Consider the following 23956-nt stretch of genomic DNA (forward strand, 5'->3'; position numbering starts at 1 on the left):
GAGGCAAGGGATGTAGTAGTCCGCCTCCCCCCAGACTTTTCATAGGTCACTTTTTACATTGGCCCAAGGTTATTATCACATATGATGTTCTATGTGCTGACACAAGTTTGTCCCACCTCACCCCAATTCCCCTCCCCGCCCCCGAAATGATGTCCCTGAATGAAACAAGCACTCTTGGCAAAAAAAAAAGATAGATATAGGTTAGAATTTTTATCTATCTATCTAGGTTATTACTCATATATAAGGAATAAATTGTCTCCACTTTGGCCTAGTTTGTATGGGAGTATTTATTTTTATTAATATAGATTTGTGTTTAGTACATACCTATCGCAATCTAAGTGTGTTAGCAGTACAATTTGAGATACAACCTTTATAAATCAGTGAATGAATATAAATACACACACACACACACACACACACACACACACATACACACTGACATGTATGCCTAGGATAAAATCAGAAATAGATGAAGCAGATAGTGATGGTATGTAACAGTAATAGTTCAAGAACAGTAAATGAGCCATAATTTTCCTAACAAATGCTTATCTATTCAATGTCTCCCAAAACCATAAGGGACTAGCAAACCTGACATCTCTAAACCAAAGAACTGATTCTGATCTTGTGTACACCAGTTTTACACTGGTATAATTCATTGACTTCACTGGAGTTACTCCTGATTTACACTAATATAAATGAGATCCAAATCAGGACCTACATATTCACTATGACTTAGCTCAGTAGTGACATTGAGTATAATCACCACTGATTTGACTCTTTCAGGATGACTGTTTAGTTGGGCTAAAGCTGTTTTTATTAGTAGTGTGCATTTTCTTCGGGCTGAGATGTTACTCTAGTTAATATAAAGATCTACTGCTATGTTGTTGCTATTCCTCTAAAAGAGGTAGACATCAAAGGTCTTTACCCATCACATTCTTTCTTCTGATGAAGGACTTTATTTGCATCCTAGATTTGAATTCCTGCCTGACTCGCCTAGTTGTGATCTCGCCGTCTCTCATTCTCTGACCAAGTTCCTGTGAGCCTGATAGGCTTTCTGACTCTGCTTCATTACATATTCTCATTTATTCTAATACATAATGTTCCAGACTTCTGAAAAAGTCAGTCCTAAAATGAAGTTATTTATTTCTCATGACATTTTTGAACACTTTGGATATTTAACTAAGGTACCATAATTTTAGCTTATGCTCTTTCAATTAGTAAGACAAATTTTTTGTATAGCTCATTTAATGAGCTGCTTTTGTGTGCCCTCATTATCTGTCTTGTTCCAGCGAAACAGACTTTTAAATTGGGATGGGTCAAGAGAGCCCACTCAAAATGACTTCTGACAAGCAGCTGACATTTCACAGCACTTTGGATGCTCTAATCTTCATGCTAATAAGGACATTTATTCCTAAAGAGTTTAATAATTGTCGATGGTTTTAGAAATAAAAAATGTAGCACTTAAGTCATGCACAGTGTACAGTCCTACTGCAACCTGGGCTTGGTGAATGGCACAGAGCAGAGTTTGAAACTTCTTTAATGAATAAGTAAATGAAATAAAGAATAAAGACCTATGATGCTTTTTATAATGAAGTCTCGCAAGTTAAAAATAAGTGTTCATTGGTATGTTTAAAAATTGGAATAGTGTTGAAAGTCTGTGATTTGCATGAATCCCACCCAGTGATTTCTGGATCCATATCTGCAAAGTAACAGCTTGGATCAAGCCCTAACAAAGGACATTATTCTCAAATGTTATGATCTGATATGATTATTGCAGGACAAGACAAAGACAACAACAGATTCATTTTCCTTATACTAAAACTTTACTCCTTGGCAGAACTACATTGGCTGGTAATGTCAGATTACACCTCAATATATTATTCAGTCTGATTCTGCCAGGTTTGAGACCCAAATCCAGCATCCAGGGAAAGCCTTCCATTGATTTTTAATGGGAATTGGTTTGGGCCCTAAGTCTGGAGGAACTCTGTTGAAGTCCATAAAGTCCACCAGCATAAATAAAAAAGGTAAATGTGAGGAAAATCAGCACTATTGTTTCAAGTATCTTGTACTTTTTCATCATGAATAATGTGAAAGGAAAAAATCCATAACTTTGTCTAGTATTAAATTAATTTCAGAACAGTGGAGTTAGTTTAAAAAACAAACAAACGTTTTATTTTTTATCACAATTATTTAGTTATACATTCCAGCCAAATTTGGGTAACCTGAAGTTGGCACCTAAATCCATATTTAGGCAGGTAAATAGAGGTGGCCTGGCTTTCAGAGCTCAGCACCAACAACTGCCACTGCCTTTAGTTCCATGGAAATCTCCCACCTTCAAAATAAATATGTTGCATCATTGACCTCATGGGAGCTGTGTTTTCTCAGTATCTTTGAAGATCAGGTTCCTTGTTGCTTAGGGACCTAATTTTAGGCATCTAACTTTGAAAATGTTGGTTTATGTTGATAATATTTTCTAAGTATTTGTCACCAACATACTTATTTTGGAAGAGCAATACAATTTTATTGTCACAGTAAAGTTCTGTGAATTATGGGCTATATTTACACAGCTGTTTAAGCACCTACTGCAAATAGGAGCCTAGTGGGATTGACAAAAGTGCCTGAATGAGTTAGGAACATAACTCACTCAGGCACTTTTTTCAATCCCACTAGGTGCCTATCTGCATCTTTAGGTGCCTAAATCTGTCCCTATGTCTATATGAACTTACAGTTAAAAGTCTATTGCACTGAATTTAAAAGAACTATACAGGTTTTAAAGTGTGTGTGTGTGTGTGTGTGTGTGTGTGTGTGTGTGTGTGTGTATATATATATATATATATATATATATATATAATATTTACCATCCAATCCCCATTTTTATATTTACATTTTATTCTCAAGGAGATAATCTGTAAAGATTTCTGATATCTTTTGTTGATTTGCTATTCAAGTGGCTTTGTTTCTTAACCCACTGCTTAGTATGGGCCTGATTTGCAAGGTGTCAAATGCTTCTTGAACAAGACAGAGTGCTGTCAGCTCTCACTGACTTCCCACTGGAGGTTTCTGCCATCTCTTAGGAAACATTTTATCCATATGATGACTACAGTTACATTATTTAATGCTCTGTTGCTCTGAGTTTACTGTGAACATTATGATATTCCCAAATAAAAATGACATCAGAGACTTGGATTTAACATTTCTCCTGTGGACATATAGATCTATAGTATATTTCCAGAAGAAATATACTATCTCTGCCTAAAGTAAAATATCATTGCTAGTACCAAGTAGTTATCCACCTATGACTTCATTCATGAATGATTTATGACCCATCTAGAGACAATTTAGATTTAATTTATATGGAAAAATCATGAAGGATGCCTCCTCCATATAAATTGCACAAAATTGGTATCTATCAAGATAGACTGTTTGCAGGTAATTGCCCTGTTGTGTGCCAATCTGTAGGTGAGCAAGCCATAAAGTAGAGCAGGAGAGCATAAAGAGCACTCATATCTGCATAACCATGCAAAAAAAGCCTGACTCCCAGTGAATTAAAATAATGGAAATATTTTGGAAAATTCAATATGTATATTAGGTCAACCCCAGAGCTAAACTGCTGAACAATAGTGAATTGATCAGGGATGGTATGAATGCCCAAATCAGTTTTGATTTTGTACGCAAATCCACATCTATCATTAGGAAAGGTATTTCAAATGACTTGGACAATGTTTTGAAAAAAGATATGACTATCAAATAGGGTATGTTGAGGTGTCATGCTAAATCTGCTAAATCCCATGATTGGTTGCTTTTGAAGACAGAGAGGCCAGCTGAGTAGTTGAGTTTATGATTGTCTGGAGGTAAGACTTTACAAGTGAAAATAACTACAGCATAGCCAGAAGTTGTTTTCCATGACTTTAAACCACAAGAAGAAGAATGGTCCTGTGGTTGAGGTGCTAGCTGGACACCTGCATTCTCAAGTAGAAGAGCTGTACTTCACAGCAAAGGCACAGGAGCTGCCATTTTGGAAACATTTTTGCCATGGTTGAAAAATGAAAGGTTGACAAAGATATTGGTAACATCTACATAGTCCCTAGCAGAATAAAAGGTGCAAATGATTCTAACGTACATAGATATTTTGCACATGCCCGGCTGCTTTGCAGCAAGGAAGTGTGGTTAGAACAAAAACCAGAAGCTGATTAGACATGTCAAGCACTCTTCTGTTGTCTCTAAATTACAAAGGGATTTAGGATAGGCTCTTCTACAACTGATTCCAGCTGTTGTGACCTGGTGGAACTTCAATAACAACATGTTAAGAAACTGGCTGTTGAGTGGGTGGGGGAGGGGAAGATTTTACTTTCATGTTTGAAATAATAGTATCAACTCACTAACAGAATCCTAGATGAATGTTACAGACGCTATCCCGGATCCATTTGAGGTGCCATCCTGCAAGGTCAGTTCCTGCTAAGCCTGCAGTATGACCCACTGCTGTGGTGAGTTCAAGCACTGAGAGTGCACCTAAACAAAAAAAGCCCCAGAGGAAGGCATTAGAGCCAGGAAAATATAATTTTTAAAATCCATTTCAGGCCTAATGAAAGACCGAAAAAGTTTGGACTTTCATTTTAAGATCAGTGCCACTTTTCAACTACAAAAAGAACCAGAAAACCGAAGAACCCAAAATAAACATGGAAGACAGAAGATGAGTTGTTATGAAATCTTTAAAGAAAAGCAGAGCAGATATGACTGAAGTGTGTAACATATCTGGGGGAAGTTATGGACTGATTTTTAGTTGCACAGCTCACTGATTGTACAATATGTATGCTGACCACGTTATATAAATACTTAGTACTAATAATTGCTAGGATATACTGTTAATGAAAATGCTATGGAAAGAGGATATTCTCTGTATTTTTCAAAGGCCAATATGCTGTAAAAAACTGACTCTGCAGGCTGGAGGAACCATAATTCTATCAGTCTTCCCAAACTTTCTTTTCTCATTCTGTCTTTCCCTGGAGCTCTGCACAGCAATTCCAAAGCTATCTATTCAGATCATGCCAAATACTCTGATATTTTGTGTATAGATGTTGTAGTCAGCCAGGATACAATTTAAAATTGGCCAATTCATTTCAATATTAAATGTTGATTTTTAGTGACCTTTTGCCATTTTTAGTATCTGGCCACTTAGTTTATATATCATATGCTTTACATATTCTAATTTATGCAATATTGTATTTTATTAATACTGTAAATGGCATTGTGTGACACCCTCCTGTCACCATCCCTCAGTGGGTCACAGCTGAGAATTCCAGATTCAGGACAAACTGCTGAAAAATAGGGCAGGCTCACCCCAAACTGGTGGTTATTCTATCATTAGATTATACCAAACCTGTACCAAAAATAAACTTCTATTTCACCACACTGGTTAACAAGAAATCAAAAATGCAGTCTATTTAGGCATTTCAGCCTTTGTCTCACCACCCAGACACTGGATTCTATGACGAGTGGTTACTGAAAACCAATTTAATCTAATATAGGGTCGTTACAATCTCAAGAGATCAGCCACTTAGCCAGGTCAATATATAACTCAGATCTTACCCAATAATCAGGCTGCTGTCAATCCTTCAGTAACTGGTATCTAAAGGTTTATTAAGAAAAGAAGAAGAGAGTTAAAATGGTTTATAGATCATATACATACAATAATTGCAAAGTCCTTTTATCAGGTTTGTAGCAGTGATGTTATAGGCTGCTGACTTATAAAGTATCTCTGGTGACTTCCAAAAGATTGGAAGGTCCTCACTCCATAGTTCAATATGCTCCTTTTAGTTGTAAATCCAGAGAATCAGAGCAGGAAAGAGGCAAAATGTACTTATCCCAGGGGTCTTTTATACCCTTTGCCATGTGCCTGGAAATTTTCTGTTTCAAACAAAGTTCACAGCTCAGTTTGTGGAAAGTTACTGACCCAAGATGGAATCCAGTGTCACATGAGCATATCACATATTCTTACATGACTTGAGGACTCCCAGAGAAAGCCATTGCTCATATCCATGCTGAGGCATCTACAGGAAGATCTATGTGGGTGGAATGAGTTTTTCTGTGGCCCATTGGTGGAGTGAAGGGTATTTAATGGGCCATCAAACTTGATTAGTCCATTCACAAATGTGCTGGCTAGACTGGATATAAACTACCTTGTGTCTGTTACCCCAGCCAGCAACAAACACATTTGAGATATAGATACATAGGCAATATTAATAATTTCCTGTACAGTGATGATACATTGATTTAAACAGAATAATCTTATTTAGCGAATCATAACTTTTCCATTAACACCTTAAATGACCTATTTTGTACAAGATTGTCTAACAGTGGCAATATCCATGATATAAGTGATCATATTTCAATCATACAGCATCACACCTCCAAAATTTTGAATTTGGTGTGATATGAGGAGGTATGTTATGTATAGTAGTTGCTAGCTCTATTGGTTTAGCTTTTAAAAGCACTCTCTATAGTGTGGTTTTATGAATTTGCTGTTGTTGAACTACTGGAATAAATTAGCCTTTTTTGTTGTTGTTATTCACCAGAAACTGTAGCATATCTTCTCACATGGGTTTGTATTTAGTAACCATTAACATTTCAGGGGTTTATTCTCCACCTGAAAATTACAGCGGACTTGTCACTTATATGAAACTGATATTCAATAAAGATAAGCAATTCCTCAAATGAATGCCTGAATGCACTCAATTACAGTTTCATGCCATTGATTGACGCCAGCAACAATACTCAAACATTCTAGCACTTTCCTACTATTTGAAAAATTAAACCAACAGAAATCACACTTGCATCATGCACGTTCCATTGCCATCAACTTTGTCACCAGTGTTGTGTTCTGAATTCTGTTCAATTTCTTTCTATGTTCAGCACATAATTGATGAGTGACAATACAAACAAGATCTCTTCTATTGTTGTTTGCAGTGTAGTTGTAGCCGTGTCAGTCTCAGGACATTGTCTCTCTAATAAAAACTAGAGGCAGCATATGATTGGAACTTAGCTGTGGGATTCTATGTTTTCCAATATTCTTCATATGATTGTTTAATAAAGATGCAACAACATGCTATAATTGTAATCAAAGTGTGAGTACTGGATATGCTTTATGGTGCCCATGACATTAGTTCCTTACTTTTAAAGACTAAAAGACAGAATTGTGTTGTATTTCACCTTCTCAAATGTTACAGTAGGCATGATGCTATTCCTGCAATAATCAGAAGTATTTGTTTCCCTGATGTATCATGTCCATCCATTACAGCTTAACAAATCCGTGCATCAATATTTTGGGCCTGATTCTCCAATTCTCTGATTGGCTAAACTCCATTAACGCTAAGTGAAGTGATTCCTGATTTATATCTGTTTAAGTGAGAACCAGTCCTCTGTTTCAATCAGAATCATGCCAGTGTTTCTAGTTGACAGTAAATGAAAAATTATTTATTTGCAAAATTTAAAATAGCTCCAAAGTCCACTATAATGGGTCATGGTAGGTAATATCTTTTAAATAACGCAGTGAATATTATTGTATTGAGCAGATTTTTTTAATTGGCTAAGCATTGGAATATAATTATCTCTGACATCATGTTGTGAAAAGCCTGAAAGAAAAGTCCTTTGTTAAAAGAGTATTTATTTCCTTACTTGGTTAGGACATAGGATTTTCTATTTAACAAAAGCATTTCTTTAATAGAAAATTATTGTGGCTGCTTTTTGTAATTAATTTTACCAGCTTAAGCAAAATAATGAAACATCTTAAAAGGCTATTCTCTTGAATTGTTTAATTTGTAAACACCAGTGTCTGAGAGGATAGCTGCCAGTGTATTCCACCTGGACTCCTGCACCAAGATATCAAAATAGACCTACAATATAGACAACTTTGATTGCATTAATGCTGCCAGCATTAAATGCTGCTAGAGTCTCTAAACCCCTGGGGCTTTTACTTCACTTGACCTTCGGTCCAAGAAAATGCTTTGACTAAGTTTTGCTTTTCCCTTGTTAACTGCATTCACTCTAGTTAAAAAACCTCTGTTGTTCTGAGAATTACAAATGCATTATATGCTACTTCACAATTGCTGCTTTATCCTGCAGGAGAAGATGTACGTTAATTACCACTTGCCAATGCATTCTGTTATCTCACAGTTAAGCTTTGTGGTCACTTACTAGAAAATGAGGAGGGAGGGGACTCATTTTTTGCAAATGAGATGTTAAAGGATTTCTGACAACATAAATTTATTAAATATTATACATTTATATACATATTTAAACAGTATATATTACAATATTTTGTCATATTAAAAGTTATATAATATTCTCCAATATTAAAATGAAAAAAAATCAAAATGAAAAGAAACAAAAAACCTCAACTTTCTGCAGTTTACCAGCATTTCTATTAAAATGGGTAGAGCACCTTTAAAAATCCTAATTTTCAAAGAATCTTTTTACTGTGCAAAACCAGAAATACTAAGCTTGGGAAATATTTGAATAGGACAGCTGAAATTTATTGAACAAAGTTGTCTTGATTTCAAGGGATATAACAGTTACTGTCATACATGCTTTTCTATTTAAGAAAGGGCTAGAAATTGGACTTCCTGGGGCAGATTTTGAAGAGACCTCAATTCTCAATTTCTCCTATTTAGGCCTCTACTATCACTTGTAGGATACCTAGTCCCAAACCCTGAATCTTCTGCAAAGAGTATTGCTGGGATCAGAGGCTTCCTCCTTCAGCCTGAAGAGCGATAGTGATATAATTGCATAGTTGCTGTTACAGCCCTAGACCCTCCTCAAGAGAGGCACCTCTGACCTCCACCTTGTTATAAATACGGGTAGTTGTGGATTTACCAGACACACTTCAGGCACAATCACAACCCTCCTCCATAGTAAGGTTCAGCCAGCCCCAACCCATTCTGTCAGTTTATCAGGGCGCATGAGCACAATGTTCCATGCTACACGCTCCTATTGGCTGTTGTGAGCCCATGGAGTTCTGAGGGAAGGGAGCACAGTTTGCTCTATAGTGGAGTTTCCCATTTTCAGCCAAAGCCTTTCACTTATGCAAACATTATGCATAAAAAGACACCAATAAGATGATTACTTTTTTAAAAACCAGATGTAAAAACTTTTATGTTATATTGGAAGCAGCAAGAAATCAAATCTGTTTCCTGAGAACTGTGTATAGAAGGCCAAGTCCTGTAAAAATTACCTAATTTCCAGTGTCTGAAACACATTCCAACATTCAAGCTGTGTTGCTTAAAACAGCAACTAATTAGTGGTTGCATTTGTATGCCCATCACTACCGTTGATTTATATGGCAATGGCCATTATAAATTTGAGGGCAGTATTAAAGTTCTATCTTTTGCCTTCTTGGTCTTGGGGTTCTTTTCAAAACACCCAGCCTGTATAATGTAAAGTTACTTGATTTGTTTTTATTTATTTTTACACCTGTCCTTTACATTGTAAGTTATCACAAACCATGGCCCTATACATTTTTATAAGCCCAAGGAAGAAAATTTCTCCTCCATAGCAATATGGCTTCGGAATGAGATTGAGAGTGACAAAAAAAATTGTATCACTCAACAGGCATTGCATAGCTTTTTCTTATGGAAATGACTCTCTTTAAAAAGAAAACACCCCACAGGCATTAAGCTCTATACATAAATAAGTTTCTAATACATTTACTCTGAAAATTTAATATTTAAAATGTTTTTGCTTACCATACAAGGCAGCAGAAGCACTTTATATCATCAAACAGACCTCTTGCAAGCTGCCACATTTATATTTACATTACATATTCCTATGTTAAATACTGCAAATATCAATGTAATCTTAGGGTTTTCTTTAGTTAAGCAGTCCATATGCAAACACGATAAATATGCTAGCAAAACACCATTGCTCTGGTTAATAATAAATCTTACTATAGTAATCTACAAAGGCTCTAGTCAGGGTTGGGTCCCATTGCGCTATTTGCATGGAGCCTCTCCTGGAGAGCTTACCTCCTTTATTTCCTTTTGAAATGTTACCTAGTCTGGCTACAGAGTTAATCTTTTATCAGAATTTTTTTGTTGCTGTTGCTTGGTTTGTACTGGGGAATTATTTACTTATTCAACATCAGCAGAGCGAGCTAACTGTATTTATCAGTCTTGGCCTTAGGGCACAAAGTACACGTGTTTTCCACCTCTGCTTTTTTTCTACTATCCTGGAAGTCTTTCATGATGCCCATTCTCCTTATGACTTTCTCTAACTACCAACCGATCACCTTCTTCAGCTCAGTTTTCAGAAAAGACACTTCCAGAATTATACCATTATTCATTAGGGAAGATCCAAAAGGTCATTCTAAGCCCTCTGGGTGGAATTGTTTGTACAATATCTGCTTCTCAAATGACCAGTGGGTGAAGTACACACACACTGTAAAAGAACCCTCCAATCAATAAGCATCTTGTGTCTTTGTGCATATCCCAAAGGCATGAAATGGTGTTGGCTCAATAAGTATAGACAAATTACATTTTTCCTATTTGGGAAGTGCTTTAATGTTGTATATTGTAGTTATGTATTAGCTTTATGCCAACTTCTGTCCTTGTTCTGAGTCATCAGCACCTTCTGATCCTTTGTCAGTCCTTAGTATACTTACAGAGTCCATTTGTCTTGAACTTGGTTTGTAAGTATTCAGGCAACAAACCAAACAAACACATTGGATGTTGTCTGACTGTGTTCTTTCTTAGAGAACTTTTTCAGTCATTCAGCACAGATGAAAATACACTCCAATAACCTACTTCTTCCTGACACCATTCTAAAATCCCTTAATCCAGATGCCTCTTTCTAAGAGCTAAATAAGGGATGTGATGAAATATAGCTATTCATTTTCACATTGTGTATTAATAATGCCCATTTTCCATTCTTTGTACCTGCTCAAATTGTGCTCAATGAAAAGACACAATTAACAAAAGCAAAACAACAAACATGGCAATTAAACAGATTTTTCTTTGGTGACACAATGATAAATCTGATCATTCTTGAGTGCCATACCATTCTGGTGGCATGTGGGCTGTCACACTGTCTATAACGGTTCACAGCCATGAGTGCCAACCGCAGGGCAGACTGTCAAAAACCAGGGCAGACACCCCAAACTGGTTGTATGTTCAATAATTAGATTTCACCAACCCAGTAACAAATGTTAAGTCCTGAAACACTATAACAGTCTTACCATGAAGTCACAGACAGTCCCCTTGGGCACTTCAATCTATTTTGCCTCCCAGACAAGCTGGATTTAGTGATAAATGGTCGCTATACACCAAAAATCACAAAATATTCAGGTTGTTCCCAGTCGCAAGAGATCAGTCACTTACCCCAGGTCAATTTGTATGTCAGATCCCACATCAAAGATCATTATAGCCAATCCTATAGTAAACTAACTAAGGATTTATTCATTGGGAAAAAGAAATGAGAATGTTATTTACAGGTTAAAGCAGGCAAACAGATATACACAGATGAGTTACAGTCTTCCAAAAGGTGACAGAGTTGTACTAATCTGTCAGCACTGAATGTCTTTTAGGGCCAACTCATGTTGAACCTAGGGAATCTCTGCTTTTATTTCCTAGCTCCAGCCATGTGAGAATCCAAACAGCAAAGAGATGAAAAATTTTAATGTCTGCTATCTTTTTTTCCTGCTTTCAGAATTCAAGCTGGTGGGATGAGCTTTATTGCATGTAGCACTTTCACGAATGTGAGATGACCATTAACCCAGTCTTTGTATCATGATGTTTCAAAGTGGCCCATCTAATTTTGATAGTCCTCCTTGATGGATGGAAGAACCACTCCTCCTGCCTGGGTTCACAAGTTCAGAGCAGGCATTTTTACAGTTATAAAGCAAAACTTACATATTACCTTATAGCATGGGATACATACGTTACAAGTTAGATTAATACATGCAGCAACATTGTATAGAGTCTAATCACAAAACACACCCTGACAAGTTTAACACCTATCTTGAACAATACTAACATGCAGGTGAACTGGTCTGATTTCCAGCTATGAATTTGTCAGTGCTCAGCTAAAGACTACAGCCTTGGCAAGAGCTGATACCTTGCCTATCAGCATCAGGTGGGCAAGACAAGATATTGGGCAAATTAGACAAAATTAAAATATAGCTAATTGCAATGCTCTTGTGCACAGGTTTCCATTTTGAATTCTTACGAGAAATAGTTGTGTTGAAAATCCCCATTCTGACCTGAATTTTTTTTATCATGTTGGAACAGGATGTACTGGCTTGTTAAGGCAGCCTCCAGGTCCGCCATTATTCTAGTCTTAGTTTTGGCCCAGCACAGGGGTCATTTGGGAGTTGTGCTCTGGGAGACTGCTAGGAATTGTAAGCCATGAAAAGGGATACTGTGAAAGGGAACCAGGGATATAAACTCTTCCCTCATAAGACTGGAAAGGAATAGGGGCTCCTGGCAGTCTCTATTAAAATATGTTTGAAGGACCAATATGGGAATAATTCTGCAAAAGCCATTTATAAAAACACACACTCTCAGGGTAATGTGATTTCATACGTCAGGTTCTGTAATAAGCCGTATACAATTCAGAAACATGGCCTGAGTTCAACCAGTGGGTTAACAAAGAAACATGGAATAACTCTTCAGAAAGTCAGTCAAGTCCAGTAAACGTTTGACAACTGTGCTGCTCAAAAGAGACCCTGGAATATGGAAGCACTGAGAATATGGAAGACCAAGAAGGCACCTCTCGTAGTGAGATACTCAGAAGAGATTTAAACTTTATTATACCGCGAAGGACCCAGGTTATGTTAACCTATCCAATATTCTCAAATCACAAAATAAAATCTCATCTCAGAAGCTTTTCTGTGGACTCAGGTAACAAACACTGTCCATTCCTTGTTTAACTTCACATTGGGCTGATCAAACATTTAAGTTGTAAATATCCAAGGGACTCCTGAGTACTGAAGAGGTTTAAGCTGATGATTATTATGGAAGCAAACTTCTCCCTTAGAGTCTGCAGAGGCTGACTTATAAAATGGTACCTGTCAGGGACAAAACATGATTACTAATGTTCTATATTTACTGCCATAGAAATATCTAATGCACTGTAATGCAATCATAATTTTCTTTACATCCTTTGTAGTAATTTTGGGGTAGTCGAATTAGCCACTCATCTTAAAAGTAATGGAAAATGTGTGGCTAACTTTCCTGTATTGCTATGGAAAATATCAGTCATTGCATTCGTTTTAGTAATGGGTTGTATTTAATAGACAGAGAGAGAGAGAGAGAGAGAGAGAGTGTAATTTTAATGCTAGTTAACCTGAAAATATAACCAAATACAGTGTTAGTGATAGGACCATAGTCCATAGACCTTACTCATGTAAGTAATCCCAAATGAAATCAATGGGACTAGTTATGTGATTAATGAGTCCACTATCTTGCATATTATTTTGCTTTCCCTATAAGGAAGACACTTAGCTGTTGTCTGACTCATCTTATTCATTGTATAGTACTTGATTCTTTTCCTCTATATTGGACCCAACCTGGAAGAACTCTGCATCTGGAGCTCCCTTTACAGTCAGTGGGAGTTTTACTGGTGAAATGCCTGTGGGATATGGCCCATTACCTATCTGATTATTTTTACCATTAAAATGTTTAATAATAATGATAAGTACCTCATCAAATACACTGTGTCCCCTAGACATTGATTGCAAAGTGCTGATCACTCCCAGATGCACAATGGGAGTGCGTGGGAGGGAGGGGGAGTGGTCCTCAGTGTTTTGCTGCAAGCTGGATCAAGGCCAGTGCATGTCCTGCAAGGTTCATGTCATGGTCATTATCCAAACAGAATCCATAAAGTTTTGGTCCTCATCTGGGGCACAGATAGTTACTTGAGATTTCAGAGGCAACAGAGGGGTAACCTGCCTGCAGGACACAGGGGCAACTATTTCTTAATGGAAACGTCTAATAGCAAACACGGGTGGGTGTCAGTCAAAATGTCCTTGTGACAAGAGGAAAGCTATAGTATAGGTGCCCTGCAATGTGATGCCTATGTGGATAGCCTGGCCACATAACTTTAAAGGACCTGGCTAATTATTTGTGGGTTTGGGTAAAACTCAGAGAGACCCTGAACTTGGATCATTTCAGGTTTCTACCCAAACTCTTCTTGCAGCTCTATTACTAATGCTTGTGTGTATAATGAATTACAGCAATATTGCACAATCTCAAAGTAATAGAATTATAACATTCTTATTAAGTTGAACTTCTAAAAAATATTTCTATAACTATCCTGTAATGATGGCAGATATACTAAGTCTTGCCAATTAAGCATGATGTATAAAATTCTGCAAAATGTGTTCTTTATTTATATTCATAATATACTTTTTACTTGGATAAATAATAAAGGCACTATTTGTCACCTCCCTAGTTCAGTAGCATGCATATTGCCTGAAGGATCTACCACATTATTGCTATAATTCTGTATTAGATTATAAATGTCTTTGAATCCCATTTCCTTGTGGTATTAATGGTGGTGCATTCCACTTCCTTTTGCACAATTAGAGTCTAATGACCTAGGCCAATATGGGATCATTGTGATTAAAACCTTTAGCAGAAAAAAAAAAAACCCAAAGCCTCCAAGCCCTGCCAAACAGATATTTTCCAGTTAATTGGAGTGTCCTGTTTGTTTTTCAAAACCCCCCTGACTTCTGGAAGAAATCCCTTCAAAGCCTGTATTATAAGGTTAGCAAGAATTTATCTCTGTTCCACATGCAGAGGTTTGAGTCCTGTGTGATTTTTTTTTGTAGTAATTGTAGAGGAGGTCTAATCTAATACACACACATTCTGAAGTGCTCAATTGGCTTTATACTAGAAGATATGTTATCAAGTTTCCTCTTATAACTTTGATTAGGTATAAATCATGACTAGCTACTCATTTTTTCTGCATGATTATGTTAAAAACAAAATGTGTGTTACATAAGGAACTAAAAGCACAGATCAAGGCACCCAAATTTTAGCCAAACAAGGGCCTAATTGGTAATTTAGCAGATGCCTAAGGGCTTTCTATAATCTGTATGAACTAGAGCAGAATGAAATACATTTACCTTAATCTTTAATAGGAAAATGTGGACTTTAGCAACAACAGGTCCCAATGTGCCATGATCCAAGTGGCCTGTTTTCCAAATCTTTTCTAAGATTTTTTTTTTTTTTCAAAAAGAGTGGTTATCAAAATTATTTTTTTATGAATTTTTCAGATTCGATTTCATTCTACCAAAATAATTCAAAATTAACCATTTAATTAAAAAGAAAATGTAAAAGTGAAAGTAACTTTCTCATAAAGTGTTCGCTTTTCACTTTCAAAAGTGAAATTTTAACACCATTAGAGTAACACACTAATTTTAAAAAACAAAAACAAAAACCAAAACCCCTTTCTCTCGGTTTTTAATTTTCTGTGGGAGCAGGTAATAAACTAACACTGACTTTTTGTCCAGTGGAAAATAATTAAGAAGTGAGACAGAAATTTCCCCCTGCACACATACTTTTTCTTACTTTCCCCCTCCTTTTCCCCACTGGAAAAAGGAGGGGAAGGGAAGAATAAAAGTGACAGAGTGAGACTTTCTCACAGAAACAAAACAAAAATGTTCAAAATGACGTGATGTAGGAATTATTATGGGGAAGTTCTATGGCCTGTGTTACATAGGAGGTCAGACTAGATGATCACAATAGTCCCTTCTGGCCTTGGAATCAGTGAAAATGGAAAAAAAAAAAGACATACAATAGTTTGAAAAGATCATCATGATTAAAAGACCATTTTAAACTATCTCTACTGTTCAATCTACAGGCTGCACATTTGAAGAAATCCCTGGGCAGCATTTGGCCATCTGGATGAATTGGGCAACCACTAGTCTTAATCTGATTAGCAAAAATATACTTCAGGCACTGCTATCGGGGCGGATTAACAAATTTGCCGCCCATAGGCCGTCAAAAAATTGCCACCCCCCCTCCCCCCGCCAGCTCACCTCCGCTCCCCCGCGGCAAGCCTGGGAGGGAGGGGGAGAAGGGGAGTTGCGGCGCGCTCGGGGGATGGCGGCGGCAGTGGAGCAGAGGTGAGCTGGGGAGGACCGGGGAGCAGTTCCCGGCCCCCCGTTACTCCCCGTGCCCGCGGGCCCTAGCTCACCTCTGCTCCGCCTCCTCCGAGCGTGCTGCAAATCGCTTCTCCCTCCCTCCCAGCGCGGCAAGCCTGGGGGGAGGAGGCGGGCCGGGGATTTGGGTAAGGAGCGGAGTTGGGGAGGGGGCAAGAGCAAATTTGGTGCCCTGGCAAATTTGCCGCCCTAGGACTAGGCCTTGTTGGCCTAGGCGATAATACGTCGCTGACTGCTATATGTATATATTGGAACCTGTGGTTACTGCTAGAAACAGTACCTTTCAAAACATGAAATGGCTGTTTATTTTTCATATTTACTTGTATAATATATCTTCACATAGCCAAAAGCATCCCAGATCCTTGGGCACAGGCACCGGGGGTGCTCAACCCCCCACTCCGCCCTCCTCCACTCACCCCCTTCCCCCAAACTCCCACCGCCACCCCACTTCTTCCCATCCCCACTCACCTCTGCCCCGACTCTTCCGGCCCAGTTCTGCCCCGTCCTCCGAGCATGCCTCATCCCCGCTCCTCCCCAGCGACTCCTGCACGCTGCAAAACAGCTGATTACGGCGGATGGGAGGGGGAAGAATTGATCGGTGGAGGCGCCGGCAGATGGGAGGCACTGGGGGACGATAGGGGGAGCTGGCTGGTGGTGGGTGCTACGCACACACTAATTGTTTTCTGTGAGCATTGATGGACTTTGTGCTGGCTGTGTGCTAAAACTGTCCCACTTATGCCAGCTGCCAGCAGCCCCAAAGAGCCAATACAATGCCTGAAGATTGCTCAGGTATAAGGAAGTCCCACCCATGCCTCTTTCTTTGCCGTGGCCCTACTCTGGCAGCATAGAGTAGGTTAGGGTAGGAACTGCTATGCTTGCTCTTTGTCATGGGAGATTTCCCTGTAGTAGGATGATCCTTCCAAAGCATGTTGGTTTGAGAGCCACTTTGTACTAGTGCATCACAAAGCTGCTTCAGAGCAATTCAGGATTTGGGCCAAGTAACTATTATTAATGATAATTCTTTTAAAATATATGTGTATAATTTGAGGGGAATGGAAATGTCTTTTTCTAAACAGAAGAAAATTCTCCTTCTCTAAATCCCCCAATTCTGTGCTCAAAGTGACAAAGCAAAGCTGCCCCACAACCAGAACATTATGCTGATTGAATAAATACAAACCTAACAAACAGTGAGGAAACCAACTGTGAAAGTGTGTTGTGTTGACAGACAATGCATTTTTAGCAGTGTAATTTACTGCTGTTTGGCTTTACTGACCTTTTGAAAGACTAAAATAAAAACATTATTCTCTATGGTCTGAATCATTTCAGCTGTTTCAGCTATTGTACCTTTACCACATAAAGACTTAAGAACCAGGAAGCCCTGTGGGGATACAGGGATGAAGAAACTTCTCATAGTTTCAGGGCTGATAGCTATAGCCCCATGTTTAACAGTATGCAGAACTAAGTATTATTTTGTCCAAATGCAAGAGGCATAGTTCATATCACTTTACTTAAAAGAACTTTTAACACCCACATCCTGAGAAATACAATCTCAGAATCCAATACATCCAACAGTAATGTATCATTTACATGCAATTTCAAGCATTTTCCTCAGATATGGTACACAAGTGAAATATATATGTACTTGAAGTGTATAGAACCAGTTTTATCTTCCACACATATGGCCAATGTTATAGTTCCCAGGCTAACTGCACCTCCTGACCCTTTTGTCTTCAACTGCACCTCCCACCCCCTCAGGTTTTAGACCTTGAGCTATTGCTCTTCTTGTAGTTGAATCACACAATTCTCCCATTTTCAGACTGGTCCCTGGGATCTACTCCCCTGGGATCAACCATGGTTACTTCAAAAGGCCTAAATTTGGTTCAGTACCTGCAGATCCATCCCCTCCGGGAGCAATGACAGTGATATCCAGTAACCAAACAGCTTTCTTAAAGCAGAGTATTATTTATTTAGGACAAAAACATTTCAGGGAAACAGACCTTAATTAAAAAAAAAAAGGCTACAAGCTGCCTGTCTGTTGCTATGACTTATCATTTCCTGGACCTGCAGAAAGACCCAACTCTTTCAGACTCATCCACAGAGTTGGTCTCTGTCAACCTGTCCCACCGTCAGCCCCTGAAGGGATTTTTAACTCTTTCATGTTCTTCTGAACTCTTCATTCCCAGCATTGGCAGGGCAGCTGTATCACTTTGTTGGAGACATGATTTATGATGAGCAAAGTTAATAGTTTCCCCAGTGTCTTGTAATTGACCCCAATTGTTTCTTCAGAGTTTGCCTATCTGGATCCCTCGTGTGGTTTCCCCTGCTTGTTTTCCCCACAACTCCCTATTAAGCTTAAACAATACAGTCATACATCACCCAATATACACTAACTTTATCTCACTGGCCAAATCACATACAAAATTATTACAAGTCACTGTTCTTAGATCATTGCATCTACATCTGTAACAGCCACTATTCCATTAAACACTTGAAGGCTATGCATGCAGTCCAGTAAGGCCTTGTCTACACTACGAGAGTAGTTCGATTTTACTTGCATCGAATTTTTGTAATCGATATTGCAAATTCGAACGTGTGTGTCCACACTAAGGACAGTAATTCGACTTTGTGCGTCCACACTAATGGTGAAAGCGTCGACATTCGAAGCGGTGCACTGTGGTCAGCTATCCCACAGTTCCCGCAGTCCCCTCTGCCCATTGGAATTCTGGGTGTAGCCGGCAATGCCTTCTGGGTAACAAAATGTGTCGAGGGTGCTTTTGGGTAACTGTCGTCATCCGTCCATCACTCCTGCCCTCCCTCCCTGAAAGCGCCGGCGGGAAATCATTTCGCGCACTTTTCCAGTCATTGACAGCGCGGACGCCACAGCACTGCGAGCATGGAGCACGCTGCGACCATCGCTGCAGTTGTGGCCGCTCTCAACGCCTCGCAGCTTATCATACACCTTTCCCTGAGGCAGATGCAGAAAAGTCAGGCGAGGAGGCTACGGCACCGCGGTGATGTCCTGAAGTCTGAGAGTAGCACGGACCTGTCAGAAAGCAGGGGACCCAGCGCCGAGGACATCGCGGTGGCAATGGGTCATGTTGATGCCGTGGAACGGCGATTCTGGGTACGGGAAACAAGCACTGAGTGGTGGGACCGCATAGTGCTGCAGGTCTGGGATGAATCCCAGTGGCTGCGAAACTTTCGCATGCGGAAGGGAACTTTCCTTGAACTTTGTGAGTTGCTGTCCCCTGCCCTGAAGCGCAGTGACACCCGGTTGCGAGCTGCACTGAGTGTACAGAAGCGAGTGGCCATAGCCCTGTGGAAGCTTGCAACGCCAGACAGCTACCGGTCTGTCGCGAACCAGTTTGGGGTGGGCAAATCTACCGTGGGGGTTGTTGTGATGCAAGTAGCCAAGGCAATCGTTGATGTACTGCTGCCAAAGGTAGTGACCCTGGGAAACGTGGAGGCGATCATAGATGGCTTCGCAGCGATGGGATTCCCAAACTGCGGTGGGGCCATAGATGGAACTCACATCCCTATCCTGGCACCGGACCACCAGGCCACCCAGTACATTAACCGAAAGGGCTACTTTTCCATGGTGCTGCAAGCACTGGTGGACCACAGGGGACGTTTTACCAACATCTACGTGGGATGGCCGGGCAAGGTTCATGACGCTCGTGTTTTCAGGAACTCTGGTCTGTTTAGACGGCTGCAACAAGGTATTTACTTCCCGGACCACAAAATAACTGTTGGGGATGTGGAGATGCCTATAGTCATCCTTGGGGACCCAGCCTACCCGCTAATGCCCTGGCTCATGAAGCCCTATACTGGCGCCCTGGACACTGAAAAAGAACTCTTCAACTACCGGCTGAGCAAGTGCAGAATGGTGGTGGAGTGTGCTTTTGGCCGTCTCAAGGGGAGATGGAGAAGCTTACTGACTCGCTGTGATCTCAGCGAAACCAATATCCCCATTGTTATAGCAGCTTGCTGTGTGCTCCACAATCTCTGTGAGAGCAAGGGGGAGACCTTTATGGCGGGGTGGGAGGTTGAGGAAAATAGCCTGGCTGCTGATTACTCACAGCCAGACAGCCGGGCGATTAGAAGAGACCAGCGGGAAGCGCTGTGCATCCGGGAGGCTTTGAAAGCAAAGTTCCTCAGTGAGCAGGGTAACCTGTGACTTTAAAGTTTGTGTACTGAGAAGCTAAACCTGCCCCCGTTTCTTTACCCAGGTAATGTTGACTATCCTATCCAGTTACATACCCCCTTCACCCCCCTTCCAACACACGTTGCGAAATAAAAATAGTTCTACTTTGTTAAAGCACACCGTTTTCTTTAATACTGTTTTCGCGGGAATTTTTTAAAACTGGGACGCAGACTGTGGTGCGGAGCGGGTGTAGTGTAGTGACGCGAATGAAGCTTCTAAACTCAAGGATTGACAGGCTCCGCTGCGGTGGGATGGTTGTTTCAACGGAGCCTGTCACCCCTCCTGATCGGGACTGTGTGTATGGGGGGGTCTATGTGACTTTGTGGCAGGGGGAGGACGGTTACAGATCCCCTGCTGTGTGGCTCTGTGATCCTGCCTAAGGACCGCCGCTTAAGATCTGTAACTGCCCTCCCCTGCCACAAAGTCACAGAGCAACCCACCCCCCACCACATAACATGAAAACAACCTCCCAGACTAACCAGGGTAACTAGTCACTGCATCACGGCACTGTGTATGTGCCCTGCTGCTGTGCCTGCCCCCGACTATGTACCCTGCCAAAGGTGACTGTCCTGTCCAATTACCAACCCCCTTTCCCATCCTCCTCCAAAAGAACATGATTGAAACAGTAGTTTACAGAAACGTATTTTTTATTATCAACTACACATGGCATTGGGAGGTGAAACTTGGACGGGGGCTTGTGTCAGGCGGGAAGGAAAGAACTTTTCAAATTTTGGGAAATGAGAGCCTTCTGCTACTAGAGCTCTCTGCAGGGGTGGAGTGAGACTTAGCAGGGACTCTGCCGCCTCTCCTTCTTTGCACTTTGGGTGAGGTGGGTATGGGACTTGGTGGCAGGGGAGGGCGGTAAGAGATGGACTGCAGCGGGGCTCTGTCCTCCTGCCTCCGTTCCTGCAGAACATCCACAAGGCGCCGGAGCGTGTCCGTTTGCTCCCTCAGTAGTCCAAGCAGCGTTTGAGTCGCCTGCTGGTCTTCCTGCCGCCACCTCTCCTCCCGATCCATGTTGGCTTGGTGCATTCGGGTCAAGTTCTCCCGCCACTGGGTCTGCTGTGCTGCCTGGGCTTGGGAACAGGCCATAAGCTCAGAGAACATGTCCTCCCGTGTCCTCCTCTTCCTACGCCTAATCCGTGCTAGCCTCTGGGAGTGTGATTCCAGGCTAGGTTGTGAGACAGTCGCAGATGGGGCTGTGGAAATGGGAAAAAGGGAGTGAATTCCTCAGAAAGAAAAATGTAGTTGTGAACAAAGAACATAGTCTTTCTCTGTGAACAAGACCATGCACAGCACCTATCACATGCGCACTCAGCACAAGGTCGAATTTTCGGCCTTCGCATTCAGTGCCTGGGGTCTTGCACAGCACATTTGAGAAGCGGGGCAGCACAACGGAATTTCTGTTGCAGGCAGACATGGTAAGCAGTACACTTGTGGCAGTTTAAAACTTTTAGATTACCACTGCCCTCATTTCACATTTAAAGCTATCTCAGTTCCTGCAGCCAGCAATCCGGCAAGCGGGAACTCTGCCCCTGTCCCACCCCCTCGCGGCTGTCCCCGGGAACGATCCCTTTCAGCTGCCCCTCTCCCGCCTCCACCGCGTGGCTAAAAACCAGCGGTTACAGTTCTGTCAAGGAACGGGAAAGCAGTTCCAACACTAACATTCCCCTACCTAATTAAAAGCAGGTCACCATGGGCGACATCACCCTGATGAGGATCTCTGAGAGCGACAGACAGAGAATGCTCCGGGAAAGCCTCCAAAGACCAGGGCCGTATGCCGCCCTGCTATGCAGAGCAATGATTCCCGAGTACGTGATAGTCTCGTGGTGCGGCAACGTCTCGTACTTCGGAGGACCCAATAAGGCCGCTCTCCCCAGGAACCTCATGGAACGGCTTTCAAGTTACCTCCAGGAGAGCTTCGTGGAGATATCCCAGGAGGACTACTGCTCTATCCCCGGACATATAGACCGCATTTTACTGTAGCTGCAGTAGCAGGGAATAAACAGTAGAGCGGCTTGTGCAGGACAATCACTGAAAACCGGACATTGCTAGATTTTTGTTCAAAACTTGCACTGCCCATGACTAAACCGTTAAGCGCATAGGGCACACTAATCATGAACAACCCATTCTTTTAATTGTTAATATTCCTGTTTTGTTAAAAATAAATGTTTAGATGTTTACAACACTTACTGGCTGATCCTTCACCAGATTCTGTGTCCGGGGTAATGGCTGGGGACGCTTCGTAGGGGATCTCTGTAAGGGTGATGAAGAGATCCTGGCTGTCGGGGAAATCAGCGTTGTGAGCGCTGCCGACTGCCTCGCCCTCCTCATCTCCTTCCTCATCTTCCACGTCCCCTAACATGTCTGAGGAACCGGCCGTGGACACTACCCCATCCTCAGAGTCCACGGTCACTGGTGGGGTAGTGGTGGCGGCCGCACCGAGGATGGAATGCAGTGCCTCGTAGAAACGGGATGTCTGGGGATGGGATCCGGAGCGTCCGTTTGCCTCTTTGGTCTTCTGGTAGCCTTGTCTCAGCTCCTTGATTTTCACGCGGCACTGCGTTGCATCCCGGCTGTATCCTCTCTCTGCCATGTCTTTAGAGATCTTCTCGTAGATCTTTGCATTCCGTCTTTTGGATCGCAGCTCGGAAAGCACGGACTCATCGCCCCACACAGCGATGAGATCCAAGACTTCCCGATCAGTCCATGCTGGGGCCCTCTTTCTATTCACAGACTGCACGGCCATCACTGCTGGAGAGCTCTGCATCGTTGCCAGTGCTGCTGTGCTCGCCACGATGTCCAGACAGGAAATGAGATTCAAACTGGCCAGACAGGAAAAGGAATTCCAATTCAAATTTTCCCGGGGCTTTTCCTGTGTGGCTGGTCAGAGCATACGAGCTCGCACTGCTGTCCAGAGCGTCAACAGAGTGGTGCACTGTGGGATAGCTCCCGGAGCTATTAGCGTCGATTTCCATCCACACCTAGCCTAATTCGACATGGCCATGTCGAATTTGGCGCTACTCCCCTCGTCGGGGAGGAGTACAGAAGTCGAATTAAAGAGACCTCTATGTCGAACTAAATAGCATCGCAGTGTGGACGGGTGCAGGGTTAATTCGATGTAACGGCGCTAACTTCGACATAAACGCCTAGTGTTGTTTTAGTAAGAGAGGAAAACAACACAATATTTCCAGAGAAGCACAAAAACTGCATTTAACTAATGCTGCAAAATATTTGCCAAAGCCAGAAGCTGGAAATGGGCAATGGGATGGATCACTTGATTACCTGTTCTGTTCATTCCCTCTGGGGCACCTGGCATTGGCCACTGTCGGAAGACAGGATACGAGGCTAGATTTGGTCTGACCCAGTATGGCCGTTCTCATGTTCTTAATATGTTGAACAACCATCTGCCGAAGTTCACTCTTAATATCTGATTATTTATTATTTCAAACCACTTTGTTCTGAAGAGTCACAGCAATGTGTTGCATTTGACCAGGGAGGGCAGGGGCTAATTTTCCAATGAGCTCAGGTAACATTGCAAATAAAGGAATCTGTACTGGATTAGATCAGAGGTCCATCTAATCTAGTGTCCTGTCTCT

The 23956-nt window shown here is 41.2% G+C and overlaps 1 protein-coding gene and 1 long non-coding RNA gene across 4 annotated transcripts in view; both read right to left on the minus strand.

Annotated features, from left to right (window-relative positions):
- The window catches only part of LOC101935863 (uncharacterized), a 53720-nt gene extending 36745 nt beyond the window's left edge, over nt 1–16975 (minus strand). For 2 of the 3 annotated variants that reach the window (XR_010591630.1, XR_010591629.1), the window contains exons 1-3: nt 16622–16975; nt 6832–7001; nt 5587–5626 (exon numbers count right to left, since the gene is read on the minus strand). This is a non-coding gene — a long non-coding RNA (uncharacterized LOC101935863). Of the gene's footprint in view, nt 1–5586; nt 5627–6831; nt 7002–10525; nt 13055–16621 lie in introns of those variants that run through there. The other variant, XR_010591628.1, reaches the window with a different exon arrangement.
- Nucleotides 16976–20886: 3911 nt separating this feature from the next.
- On the minus strand, nt 20887–23492 carry LOC135974376 (uncharacterized). The gene is made up of 2 exons (XM_065562022.1): nt 22551–23492; nt 20887–21556 (listed from the first exon to the last, which is right to left on the minus strand). The coding sequence occupies exons 1-2, from the start codon at nt 23125–23127 to the stop codon at nt 21081–21083; spliced, it is 1053 nt and encodes a 350-aa protein (XP_065418094.1). The 5' UTR covers nt 23128–23492; the 3' UTR covers nt 20887–21080.
- Nucleotides 23493–23956: the final 464 nt, after the last annotated feature.

Source organism: Chrysemys picta, chromosome 11 (genome assembly GCF_011386835.1).
Source record: "Chrysemys picta bellii isolate R12L10 chromosome 11, ASM1138683v2, whole genome shotgun sequence".
Taxonomy (NCBI): domain Eukaryota; kingdom Metazoa; phylum Chordata; order Testudines; family Emydidae; genus Chrysemys; species Chrysemys picta.